At 44.2% G+C, this 12881-nt stretch overlaps 1 protein-coding gene across 1 annotated transcript in view; it reads left to right on the top strand.

The window, feature by feature from the left end:
• COL6A6 (collagen type VI alpha 6 chain) overlaps positions 1-12881 on the top strand; it is a 339806-nt gene that overhangs the window by 215364 nt on the left and 111561 nt on the right. Inside the window, 3 exon segments of the mRNA XM_029589350.1 lie at positions 3715-3768; positions 4987-5058; positions 8484-8510. Of these exon segments, the coding sequence (XP_029445210.1) occupies positions 3715-3768; positions 4987-5058; positions 8484-8510 (153 nt within the window).

Below are 12881 nucleotides of genomic sequence, written 5' to 3'. Positions count from 1 at the left end.
TGGTGAGAGAGTGAGAATTGACTCTCTGTGCAAGGAATATTGTTAACATTTTTAGAAGGTGCTTTTCCACCCAGCTAAAGGAGGCCCTGTCCACTTGGGAGCTTCCCTGGAGCGTGGATGTTTCCCTGCCCTGGTACAAGCTACTCCTGCACAGCTAGAAGGAAGAAAGACTGTAATGCAAAAGGAATTCCGTGGTGCTGAAGGTCAATTTTTCTGCCATATTTCAGCAGTGTTTATACAGTAAAGACTTTATTTCGGGACACTAAATAAATGACTCTGGAGTGTTTCTTTTGGCACCTACAGGAAACAGCAAAAATGCATACCATCTCTCCTAGAGATAATGGAAGGAAAGTCACCCTTAGCACTTGGGGCCCTGGAAGTTAACTCTCTGCCCCCCACACAAAAAGAATCCACACCCCAGGGAAAGAGACTGAAAGAACAGCTAGCCAGGGTTCCAGTCCTGAAGAGACAATAAATACGTTTACGGCCCCATTGGAGTGCAACCTGCCTCCTGGGATGGAGTTTACAATAGGAAATCAGACACACAAAATGCTACACAAGGACCAGAGTGAATGCAATGTCAACACAACTGAATGGCAAGAAAGAACAAATATGAGGTGATCACCTGAGGTCTAGTGATCACTGGACAATGTGGTTTAATGTGAGCAAAGGCAAAGAGGGATTGCACAGTGCTCCTAGGCTGCAAGAATATCAGCTTTAAGACAGGTGGGAGTGGGGCATACAGTAGAGAGAGCACTGGCAAAGTGGGAAGATCTAGTTGAAGCAGAAAGGTGGTGTTGGTAAAGCAGAGTAAACATAAGGATCCATTGTAAAATACAACAAATGTTTACATTTGGAAAGTAAATAAACGTAAGATGAAAAAAAGGTCAGGATGGGTTTCAAAAGAGATAATCGAAAAGGCAACATCAAGGAAATTAGCATTCAAAAGATACAAAAAAGAGAGAGGAGGAGAGGGAGAAATACTATATGAAAAGGCTGAGAGATGCAAGGAAGGTATCAGTATAACAGAGATGCAAACAATAAAAACAGGTTAAGGCAGTAAAGCAAAGTGACATGAGGAAGTTGCAGAGGACCAAAGATAAATGTCAGAAGAGAAAAAAAAAATTGAAAAGTAGACCTCAGTCCATTTACAGAAGAAAACGTTTATGTGGAACTTGCAAAACTGAAAGTTGATAAGGTCATGGAACCAGATGGGATAATTCTTAGGATATTAAGGGAGCTTAAAGAGGTTTTGGCAACTCCATTGACAATTTTGTTCAAGTTGTCCTTTGAAGTGGTTCCAGAGAGATGACTACTGATAGGCAAATGTCCCTCTTCATAAAAAGTGGGAGTAAGAAGGAGGCCGGTAATTACAGGCCAATTAAGCTGACATCAGTTGTGGGAAAATTAATGGAGTTGCTACTAAAGGAAAGGAGAGTGGAATCAAGAAGATTACATGATCCAAGGCAGTATGGATTATACAGGGAAGAGGCCATGTCAAGCATATCTGATCTATTTCTTTGACCAGATGGCCACAGATTAATATACTTCGAGGAGGGAAGAGAGTGGGCGACACATGCAATTACTTCTAAGGCAGTGTTTCCCAACCTTTTCAAGCCCAAGGCACACCTATATTAACAAAAGTTTTGTGTGGCATACCAGCCTCCATAGAGCATGCAAGGCAGACATGTAGAGGAGTCGTATGGCCAGAAGAATAGCTGGGAAGCACTGAAAGACCTGCCAGTCTCTCTTTGAAATTATAAAATAAAGAGGGGGCCGGGAGGGGCCAAGACACCCATGATCCCACCACTAAGGGCCAGTTCTCTCTTCATACAAGTGCAAGGGAAAGGAGAAGTCAGTGTGGTACAGGCAGCCAGCTCAGGTAGTTACCTTGGTCGCCACATGTGGCTGCCAGAGCTCCTCCATTGCCGCTGCTCTCAGCCCTCAGAATGAGTCACATCTAGTGCTCGGTGCACATTCTGCCTGTCTCATAAAGCCTAGGGGTAAGACAGAGGCTGGAAACAGTCAAAGAAGGAAGCTCAGAAGGAGGGAAGATATGTGTGCCAAATACAGTAGGGATCTGCTATCCATACACTGCATGGTGCTTATTAATTTCCATACTCCAGGGTTATTATTTTGTTTGTTTATATTCTGCTTTTCAGCACTTCAAAGTGGATTACGTTCAGGTACTGTTGTTATATCTCTGTCCCCCAGAGGGTCACAGTCCAAGGCCTAGATTCATCATTTTGCTATAATTTTCACAGGAATAGCACCCTTGATTTAAAAAAAAAAAAAAAAAAAAAAAAAAAAGGGTTGTGGTAATTTTTGAGTCACTGCAACCCATGCTGTTTTTAGCACTTTGCATAGGTATTTACTGCAATGTGTGGAGGAGAGAGAGAGAGAAAGAGAGAGAGATATTAGTCAACTATTTATATCACTGTAGGAGGGTCAACTAGAAACTCGAGGTGAGGTTTTGGTGGTGTTCTAGGGTTTGGGGGCCTAGCTTGATAGCACCTAGGTAGAGAGTGCATCCAGCTAGGGCGAGAGTACATTGTAGAAATCTCATCTTTGTGTACTTTTCCTCATTCCAAATCGCATCAAATGTTCACTGATGTGTACTGTGCTGTTCATACCTCTGACTGTGCATGTAAACTGCCCCCAAACTCTAGTCCACCACCAAAATCTCACCTCGAGTTACTAGTTGATCCTCCTGTAGTGGTATAAATAGATGACAAAATTGTGTGCCACCCAGAGGCCCTCTCTCTCTCTCTGTTAAAATGTGTGTCAGGTTATTGCATGCAATTTTAAACACCCCTCATTTTCAAAAACCCTGCCCAAACTCCTCTCCTTTAACTAATGTTTCAAAATTTGCATATGCATAGCGAGATGCAAAAAATAACACATGCATTAGGTCCCTAATGCACACAATAACACTATAATGCATTTTGATGGATGACCCTGTAAGTTCGTACAATGGAGGGTAACATGACTTGCCCAATGTCACAAGGAGTAGCAGTGGGATTTGAACCCTGGTCTCCCTGGTTCAAAGCTTGCTGCTCTAAACAAAGAGCGGAGGGTCCTCCTCCAGTCTTTCTCATGCTGTAGCTACGAAGGGGAGACATATGTGACTATACATGTTCTAAGAAAGGAGCTTCTACAAGTTTAAGAACCATTGTGTGTCTTGCATACAATAACACTGAGGTGTTATTATATGCTCTGAGATGCTGACAGCAGAGCCCAGGTGCTGGTCTGAATCAGAGAATCAGACAGTAGTGGCTTTTCCATGGCACACCCAATCAGGTCTGAAGGCACACCAGTGCGCCATGGCATACTGGTTGGGAAACACTGCTCTAAGGTATAAATAGTGCAACAAAAGCAATAATTTTTCAATGAATAGGAAATTCTAGAACAAGAAGTCAAAGCAGGTAGACTGAGGAGTAAAGTATGGAAATATTTCTTCACAGAAGGGGGTGGTAGTTGTATGGATGGCATAGTCTCCCAGTGGAGGTGATGGAGGCAAAATCAGTATCAGAATTCAAGACAGCCTGGAACAAGCACACAGGATTCTTAATTGCAGGGAAATAGTGGTACAGCCTGAGATAAATTAAGGTCTGTGGTACTGCAACAAGAAAAGGAATTAGCAAACTAGTTGTCTTTAAACGTTGTCTTATTCTGTTTCTATTAATTGTACCTTATTACTTTTTCTCTTTTCAGGGGACTGTTGGTTTCAGAGGACCTTCTGGCCATCCTGGTGAAGAAGGGGCAGTCGTGAGTAGCCTTTTTGTTCCTTATTTTCAGGACAGTATTGACAATGGGCTATAATACATTTCGTTTTCTTCCTGTGCCCTATGTCCTTGCTAAGTCTGTTGATGGTAAAGTTATGTAATGCACAATATATGGAGTCTCTTCCATCGTGGGAAAGAATTCGATGTGGCGCTCACTTGAGAGTTCATTAGAAAAATCTAAGACCTTTTATTGTTCCTGGTGAATTGTTCAAGAGGACTAAGAATTATTACCAGCATAGAAAAATAACACAATCCAAAAATGTTGAAAGAAATTGACTGTTCTTTGTACAAAAGTAATAAATAGTATTTCGAGTGACATTCAGGGAAATTACTCAAACCAGATAAACAGAGACTTAAATTTGTGAACTGTATTATCAGAATGCTCTTGTGAATACCTCTGTCATATAAACTGAAGAGGTAAATATCCGAAGTTGCTTTGTTAAACCTCACATTAAAAAAACGTTACCATCCTTATGTACAGCAGGAGCACACTTTAATTTGTCTATAACTCTGGCGCTATGCAGTAGCTGGATATAGCACTAGAAACTCAAAAGTTCTCAAATAGTTCTCATATAATATGGATATTGTTGGCTATGGTCATGTGATCACAAATAACAATGTATATTCTCATTAGCTGTTGCACTACAGACCAACAAAAGAATTGATCAAAGACAACGTAGTATATGAGCTTTTGGAATCACATAGGTCCCTTGTTTATATGTCTCTGTACTGATTTTCATAAATGCCAAATGATGATATCAGCATGGGTTAGATAGTTCCAAATAAGACAACATAATATAATATAATATCTCATAATTGTGTTAATGCCCTATGAATGTGGAGCATATAAATGTTGGTTTCCATAATTCCCCCTCACCTTTGATTTGGTATGAGTTACCTCAACTATACCACTGTTACTACTACTAGTCAATAATATAAGAAACACATAAGAGTCCATACTCCATTGAGCTTACAATCTAATAAAGACACGCAAACAAATAAGAGAAGTAGCTTAAAAATCAGCATGATTTGGTAGGATTTAAATGAGGATAGAGAATATTTAACTAATAAAGTCTCTGCTCTCTAAGATTCCATATAAGAAGCACAGGAAGTGAGGTGGGCGGATGTGATTATTAACGAACAACATTGGTTCTTTAAAGTGGCTTTAAAATTCATTGATTTTTACAATTTTATTTTATAGGGAGAGCGAGGCCCACAAGGCCTTAATGGAACCCAGGGAGAACAAGGATGCTCAGGTGCCAGGGGCCCTAAGGCAAGTATTGTTAATGAAAACAATGTTACGGGTTCACTTTAATTTTTTATAACATTACTGCAAGCATAATTAAATTCATGTGAAATTGAGTGGTAACTCCAGTTTTGCCAAGTTACGCTGACTGCCAGCTCCTGATGGGCTCAGAGGGAAGTCTGTAATTTACAATTTTCTTTCATTCTAAAGCATTTGCTGCACATCACAACTTTAAGGCTTATGCCTGCATGCTCGTTCTCTCTTTGGAGGGATAAGTCAAGGCTGTCCGGCATCAGATGATTTATCTCCCCCCCCCCCCCCCCCCCATATCAGAAGTAAAATGGTTTTCACTTCAGCTACCCTTCTATTCATTAGCCGCAGGACAAAATTTTTGTTCTGGAATCTTGATTAAACCTTTGAGGCTTCACTGTTACAGTCTTGCAATGCTGGTTAAAATGCTTAAAAGTAATAAGAAAGAAAGGCATGAAGAGACATGGCTTTGAGAATGATTTCCAACAGAGATTTATAGAAGGGATGTGTGTGGAGTTTGTGGTGGGGGGGGGGGTGTCTGAGGGGAATATAGGGTGTGGGTACATGAGGAGGGTACAGGTGGTGTGGTGGTGTTTGAATGGTTTAGGGGAGTTATGTGGGGAGGATGTCTATGTGTGCTTGGATGGGTGGGTATGAGTTGTTGAGATGTGCATTTGGGGATCTGTATAGGACTGTGCGTAGTGTGCAAGGTTATCTGGGGAGATTGATATATGGGATGTATGTGTGTGTTTTTGAGTGCATAGGGGGTTGTGTGGGGGGAGATGTTTCTGGAGGTGTTTATATTTATATACACACACATATATATATATATAGGGAGAGAGAGAGAGAGGTTTGGGGATGTGTGTTTTGGTAGTGTGGCTTGTAGGTAGCAGATGGGCTTGAGGGATTTTTTTTGTGGGTATTTATGGATAAGTTATGTATGTATGTGGGTATATGGGAGGGTTGTATGTAAGTTAAATGTTTGTGGAAGGGTTATGTGCATGGGGGTGTCTGGATGTGTGTATATATTCGTAAGGGGTGTAAGTGGGTATATCTAGGAGTCAGGGTGTGTTTTGGGTATTGATGAGTATTTTGATAGGTTTGTATGTGGATGAAGGGGTACCATGGGGGAGTAATGTGGCAGGGTTGTGTGTGTATGTGAAGTTGTGGGGTGTGGCTGTATGTGTGTGTGTAGTTGGAGGGTGTATGTGGTATGTGTTTGGTTGAGGCAAGTTTGTATATATGTGTGTGTGTGTGTGTGTGAGGGTGTGTGGAGAGCAGTGAACAGAGAAGCTGCATCATTTATTTTCCCTGTCTCTGTGAGGGAGTATGGAGGAGTTTAGATGTGTGCGGAATTATTCCGCACACTTCACACATCCCCTACCCCACATCCCCCCAACAATCTCTCATACCCACTCACAACACAAACACCCACCCACCAAATACACACACACCTCAATCCACACCCTTAAACACTCCTCTATCTTACACTATTCACTCTCCCTCGCATGCATCCACCATACATACAAACACATACCCACACCTCATCCACATTTCACACATAAATATACACACACAAAAACATATCCCATACATTCGCACCCCCCCACATATGTACTGTACATATGTGTGGGGGGGGTCTGTGAGGTGTGGGTGGGAGGGATATGGGAATGTGTGTAAGTGACATTATGTGTGTAAGGGGTGTGGGAGATTGGGGTGTGCACTTTGGAAACACTTTTTTCTTCATCCTTTGCCAGGTGCTTCAGTTATTTATCCTATCTTTGTCTCTCTCTGCCTGTGTCACTCTGTGGCAAAGTGCTGGAAGAGTGAGGAGGAGGTATTTGGAATGGAGCACTGGTCAACATTCTAATAGCTTAAAGAAATTCTAACAGTTCTCATAGCAATGGGAATTATTTTTTTTAAGACCCAGTTTTATGAAAATACAGAATTAATATTTCAGATTTTCTAACTCCTCTGAGATAATCATATTTTCTTCCTGCATGTTCACTAAGGGCCTCATTCACTAAGCTGCATTAGGCCAGTTATCGTGCAAAAAATGCTGTTTTTTCCTACAGTAAATGGCCGAAAGCAGGGATAATGTGAGATATTTCAAATATCTTATACTATTCCAAGCCTGGTACCACATGTATTTAAATGACTGCCCTACCCACACCCCCCTGAACGCCTCTTTACCCATCAAAATCTCCCTGGTGGTCTAGTGGACTGTGACCCCCATTCCTCCAAATCCCCGATTATCTTAAAAAAAAAAAAAGTGCCCTGGTGGTACAGTGGATGCTTAGAACGCTCCCTAAGCTCTAGGCCTGGATGGTGGCCATTTTCCAAAATGGCACCGCTTGACCTTTGACCAATCACATGATGGGGCGAAAGCCAAGCGGTGCCATTTTGGAAAAATACCAGGCTTAGTGAATGGCCCCCTAAGTTTGGTGAATTTCAGTTCCTTTTATTGTGCCTATGGACTGTAGAACATACTGATGGAAAAAATACCAGAGGCCTCAAAATGAATTAAGGCTCTGAAGAAAGAAGAAGAAGCTATGGTGAACTATGGCCTAGTTTTGCAAAGCAACATATGAACTATGGCCTAGTAACACACACATTAGCAGAATCCAGGTGAAACGTCAACAAGTGAAGTCACAGGATGAGCATAAGATAAGAAGATGACAGGTCTGAGAAAGGGTATCTGTGAAGATAACAGATCTGAAAAAGGGTATCTGTGAAGAAAGTTTGTGCATATGAAGTAAGATAAGATTAAACGGGAACAAAGAGTAGCTGCACTTAGCAGCAAGGTTAACTGAAATCTTGTGGTTTTGGAACAAATAGTAGTTATCAATTAGCTTACAGAAAATGTATATAAAAAGAGCTTGCAAAAAGAAAAAATTAAGCAAATGTTCCAGACCATAGATGTGCTATGTACATGTTGTAAGTATACCTTTGCTTCCTGCGTATACCATTGCTTATACTCAGTATAATAAATATATTATTGTGTGATTTAAGACTTAGTCAGAGTTGTTATTACAAACAGGACATTCATCCCTTTTATATAATTCTTTCCAATATTTCATTTGTTGGAAAGCATAAAAATTAATAGAGAAGGAATTAACTAGCAGTCAGATCCCTGCTTAGAATTCATCGCAGGCTTTTAGCCAATTGTACAGAGTTGATCAGTTGTATTTTATATAAATATATATGTACATGCAACTCTGAGTGTGTGTGTGTTTGTGGTGTGGAAAGGGAGGATGGGATTGATAAATAAAACAATGGATTTCTTTCAAGGCATTATTGAATGCAAAGCTGTTGTAGCAAATGTTTCCTTAGGATGAATGCTGAACACAACAGCCAGCAGGTGACAGTGATGAGCTTTTAAAAGTTGTTTCATTAAAACAAGTTTGTCTTTGTAATTACAGGGTGGAAGAGGCTACCGGGGAAATAAGGTAGGTGTATTCTTTTTTCATAATATTCTGGCTGCAGTGCAGTTCTTTCATCAGAGATTGATCTTCGGAAACAGTGACAAACCTTACACTTTCTTCAGATGCATGTGGCATATTTTGCTTGGAACATGGGCTTTGTTTAAAGATAATGCTGCAAATGTGATTACCTGGAGCACACATTCCTTAAAAGATGACAGTGAGACAGTGAATCTAGCTGCTAGTTTAAAGACATATCAGCATGTAAGGTATACTCTGTCATCTATTTTCTTTAAAAAAAAAAAAGTTATTTATTGTATTTATACAATGTGCTTATCCCCAGTGCTTTACGGACATAATACACAATTGTTTTTACACTGTTCCCATCGGAATGCATTTTACGTGTATTGGAAAGATGACAGGCCAGAGCTGACCATGAAGGTTTTTTAAATCAGTAAACTAGGGATGTGAATCGTGTCCTCGATCGTCTTAACGATCGATTTCGGCTGGGAGGGGGAGGGAATCGTATTGTTGCTGTTTGGGGGGGTAAAATATCGTGAAAAATCGTGAAAAATCGAAAAATCGCAAAACCGGCACATTAAAACCCCCTAAAACCCACCCCCGACCCTTTAAATTAAATCCCCCACCCTCCCGAACCCCCCCCAAATGACTTAAATAACCTGCGGGTCCAGCGGCGGTCCGGAACGGGCTCCTGCTCCTCAATCTTGTTGTCTTCAGCCGGCGCCATTTTCCAAAATGGCGGCGAAAAATGGCGGCAGCCATAGACGAACACGATTGGACGGCAGGAGGTCCTTCCGGACCCCCGCTGGACTTTTGGCAAGTCTCGTGGGGGTCAGGAGGCCCCCCACAAGCTGGCCAAAAGTTCCTGGAGGTCCAGCGGGGGTCAGGGAGCGATTTCCCGCCGCGAATCGTTTTCGTACGGAAAATGGCGCCGGCAGGAGATCGACTGCAGGAGGTCGTTCAGCGAGGGTTCCGGCGCCTCGCTGAACGACCTCCTGCAGTCGATCTCCTGCCGGCGCCATTTTCCGTACGGAAAATGGCGCCGGCCATACGCGTATGGCCGGCACCATTTTCCGTACGAAAACGATTCGCGGCGGGAAATCGCTCCCTGACCCCCGCTGGACCTCCAGGAACTTTTGGCCAGCTGGTGGGGGGCCTCCTGACCCCCACGAGACTTGCCAAAAGTCCAGCGGGGGTCCGGAAGGACCTCCTGCCGTCCAATCGTGTTTGTCTATGGCCGCCGCCATTTTTCGCCGCCATTTTGGAAAATGGCGCCGGCTGAAGACAACAAGATTGAGGAGCAGGAGCCCGTTCCAGACCGCTGCCGTTCCGGACCGCCGCTGGACCCGCAGGTTATTTAACTCATTTGGGGGGGGTTCGGGAGGGTGGGGGATTTAATTTAAAGTGTCGGGGGTGGGTTTTAGGGGGTTTTAGTGTGCCGGCTCACGATTCTAACGATTTATAACGATAAATCGTTAGAATCTCTATTGTATTGTGTTCCATAACGGTTTAAGACGATATTAAAATTATCGGACGATAATTTTAATCGTCCTAAAACGATTCACATCCCTACAGTAAACTAGGGATGTGAATCGTTTTAGGACGATTAAAATTATCGTCCGATAATTTTAATATCGTCTTAAACCGTTATGGAACACAATACAATAGAGATTCTAACGATTTATCGTTATAAATCGTTAGAATCGTGAGCCGGCACACTAAAACCCCCTAAAACCCACCCCCGACACTTTAAATTAAATCCCCCACCCTCCCGAACCCCCCCCAAATGAGTTAAATAACCTGCGGGTCCAGCGGCCGTACGGAAAATGGCGCCGGCAGGAGATCGACTGCAGGAGGTCGTTCAGCGAGGCGCCGGAACCCTCGCTGAACGACCTCCTGCAGTCGATCTCCTGCCGGCGCCATTTTCCGTACGAAAACGATTCGCGGCGGGAAATCGCTCCCTGACCCCCGCTGGACCTCCAGGAACTTTTGGCCAGCTTGTGGGGGGCCTCCTGACCCCCACGAGACTTGCCAAAAGTCCAGCGGGGGTCCGGAAGGACCTCCTGCCGTCCAATCGTGTTCGTCTATGGCCGCCGCCATTTTTCGCCGCCATTTTGGAAAATGGCGCCGGCTGAAGACAACAAGATTGAGGAGCAGGAGCCCGTTCCAGACCGCTGCCGTTCCGGACCGCCGCTGGACCCGCAGGTTATTTAACTCATTTGGGGGGGTTCGGGAGGGTGGGGGATTTAATTTAAAGTGTCGGGGGTGGGTTTTAGGGGGTTTTAGTGTGCCGGCTCACGATTCTAACGATTTATAACGATAAATTGTTAGAATCTCTATTGTATTATGTTCCATAACGGTTTAAGACGATATTAAAATTATCGGACGATAATTTTAATCGTCCTAAAACGATTCACATCCCTACAGTAAACTAGGGATGTGAATCGTTTTAGGACGATTAAAATTATCGTCCGATAATTTTAATATCGTCTTAAACCGTTATGGAACACAATACAATAGAGATTATAACGATTTATCGTTATAAATCGTTAGAATCGTGAGCCGGCACACTAAAACCCCCTAAAACCCACCCCCGACACTTTAAATTAAATCCCCCACCCTCCCGAACCCCCCCCAAATGAGTTAAATAACCTGCGGGTCCAGCGGCCGTACGGAAAATGGCGCCGGCAGGAGATCGACTGCAGGAGGTCGTTCAGCGAGGCGCCGGAACCCTCGCTGAACGACCTCCTGCAGTCGATCTCCTGCCGGCGCCATTTTCCGTACGAAAACGATTCGCGGCGGGAAATCGCTCCCTGACCCCCGCTGGACCTCCAGGAACTTTTGGCCAGCTTGTGGGGGGCCTCCTGACCCCCACGAGACTTGCCAAAAGTCCAGCGGGGGTCCGGAAGGACCTCCTGCCGTCCAATCGTGTTCGTCTATGGCCGCCGCCATTTTTCGCCGCCATTTTGGAAAATGGCGCCGGCTGAAGACAACAAGATTGAGGAGCAGGAGCCCGTTCCAGACCGCTGCCGTTCCGGACCGCCGCTGGACCCGCAGGTTATTTAACTCATTTGGGGGGGGGTTCGGGAGGGTGGGGGATTTAATTTAAAGTGTCGGGGGTGGGTTTTAGGGGGTTTTAGTGTGCCGGCTCACGATTCTAACGATTTATAACGATAAATCGTTAGAATCTCTATTGTATTATGTTCCATAATGGTTTAAGACGATATTAAAATTATCGGACGATAATTTTAATCGTCCTAAAACGATTCACATCCCTACAGTAAACTAGGGATGTGAATCGTTTTAGGACGATTAAAATTATCGTCCGATAATTTTAATATCGTCTTAAACCGTTATGGAACACAATACAATAGAGATTCTAACGATTTATCGTTATAAATCGTTAGAATCGTGAGCCGGCACACTAAAACCCCCTAAAACCCACCCCCGACACTTTAAATTAAATCCCCCACCCTCCCGAACCCCCCCCCAAATGAGTTAAATAACCTGCGGGTCCAGCGGCCGTACGGAAAATGGCACCGGCAGGAGATCGACTGCAGGAGGTCGTTCAGCGAGGCGCCGGAACCCTCGCTGAACGACCTCCTGCAGTCGATCTCCTGCCGGCGCCATTTTCCATACGGAAAATGGCGCCGGCCATACGCGTATGGCCGGCGCCATTTTCCGTACGAAAACGATTCGCGGCGGGAAATCGCTCCCTGACCCCCGCTGGACCTCCAGGAACTTTTGGCCAGCTTGTGGGGGGCCTCCTGACCCCCACGAGACTTGCCAAAAGTCCAGCGGGGTCCGGAAGGACCTCCTGCCGTCCAATCGTGTTCGTCTATGGCCGCCGCCATTTTTCGCCGCCATTTTGGAAAATGGCGCCGGCTGAAGACAACAAGATTGAGGAGCAGGAGCCCGTTCCGGACCGCCGCTGGACCCGCAGGTTATTTAAGTCATTTGGGGGGGGTTCGGGAGGGTGGGGGATTTAATTTAAAGGGTCGGGGGTGGGTTTTTGGGGGGTTTTAATGTGCCGGTTTTGCGATTTTTCGATTTTTTGATTTTTCACGATTTTTCACGATATTTTACCCCCCCAAACGGCAACAATACGATTCCCTCCCCCCTCCCAGCCGAAATCGATCGTTAAGACGATCGAGGACACGATTCACATCCCTATAAACCACAGATTTTTGGGGATATTAATAGCAGATGCCTTTAACGGCAGAGCTCGCTCTCTCTTTCTCTCTTTTTCTCTGTCTCTCTCTGGCCTTTGAAAAACAAAAAGCAGGTTTTTGCTCCACATCTGTTAGTGCGATTCACAGCTTGAAATCCCATGTTGGGACCACAGGGACTGTACAAGTTTTAGGAAAGGATGCATAG

Source organism: Rhinatrema bivittatum, chromosome 2 (assembly GCF_901001135.1).
Source record: "Rhinatrema bivittatum chromosome 2, aRhiBiv1.1, whole genome shotgun sequence".
Taxonomy (NCBI): domain Eukaryota; kingdom Metazoa; phylum Chordata; class Amphibia; order Gymnophiona; family Rhinatrematidae; genus Rhinatrema; species Rhinatrema bivittatum.
This window is presented reverse-complemented; position numbering and strand designations above follow the sequence as displayed.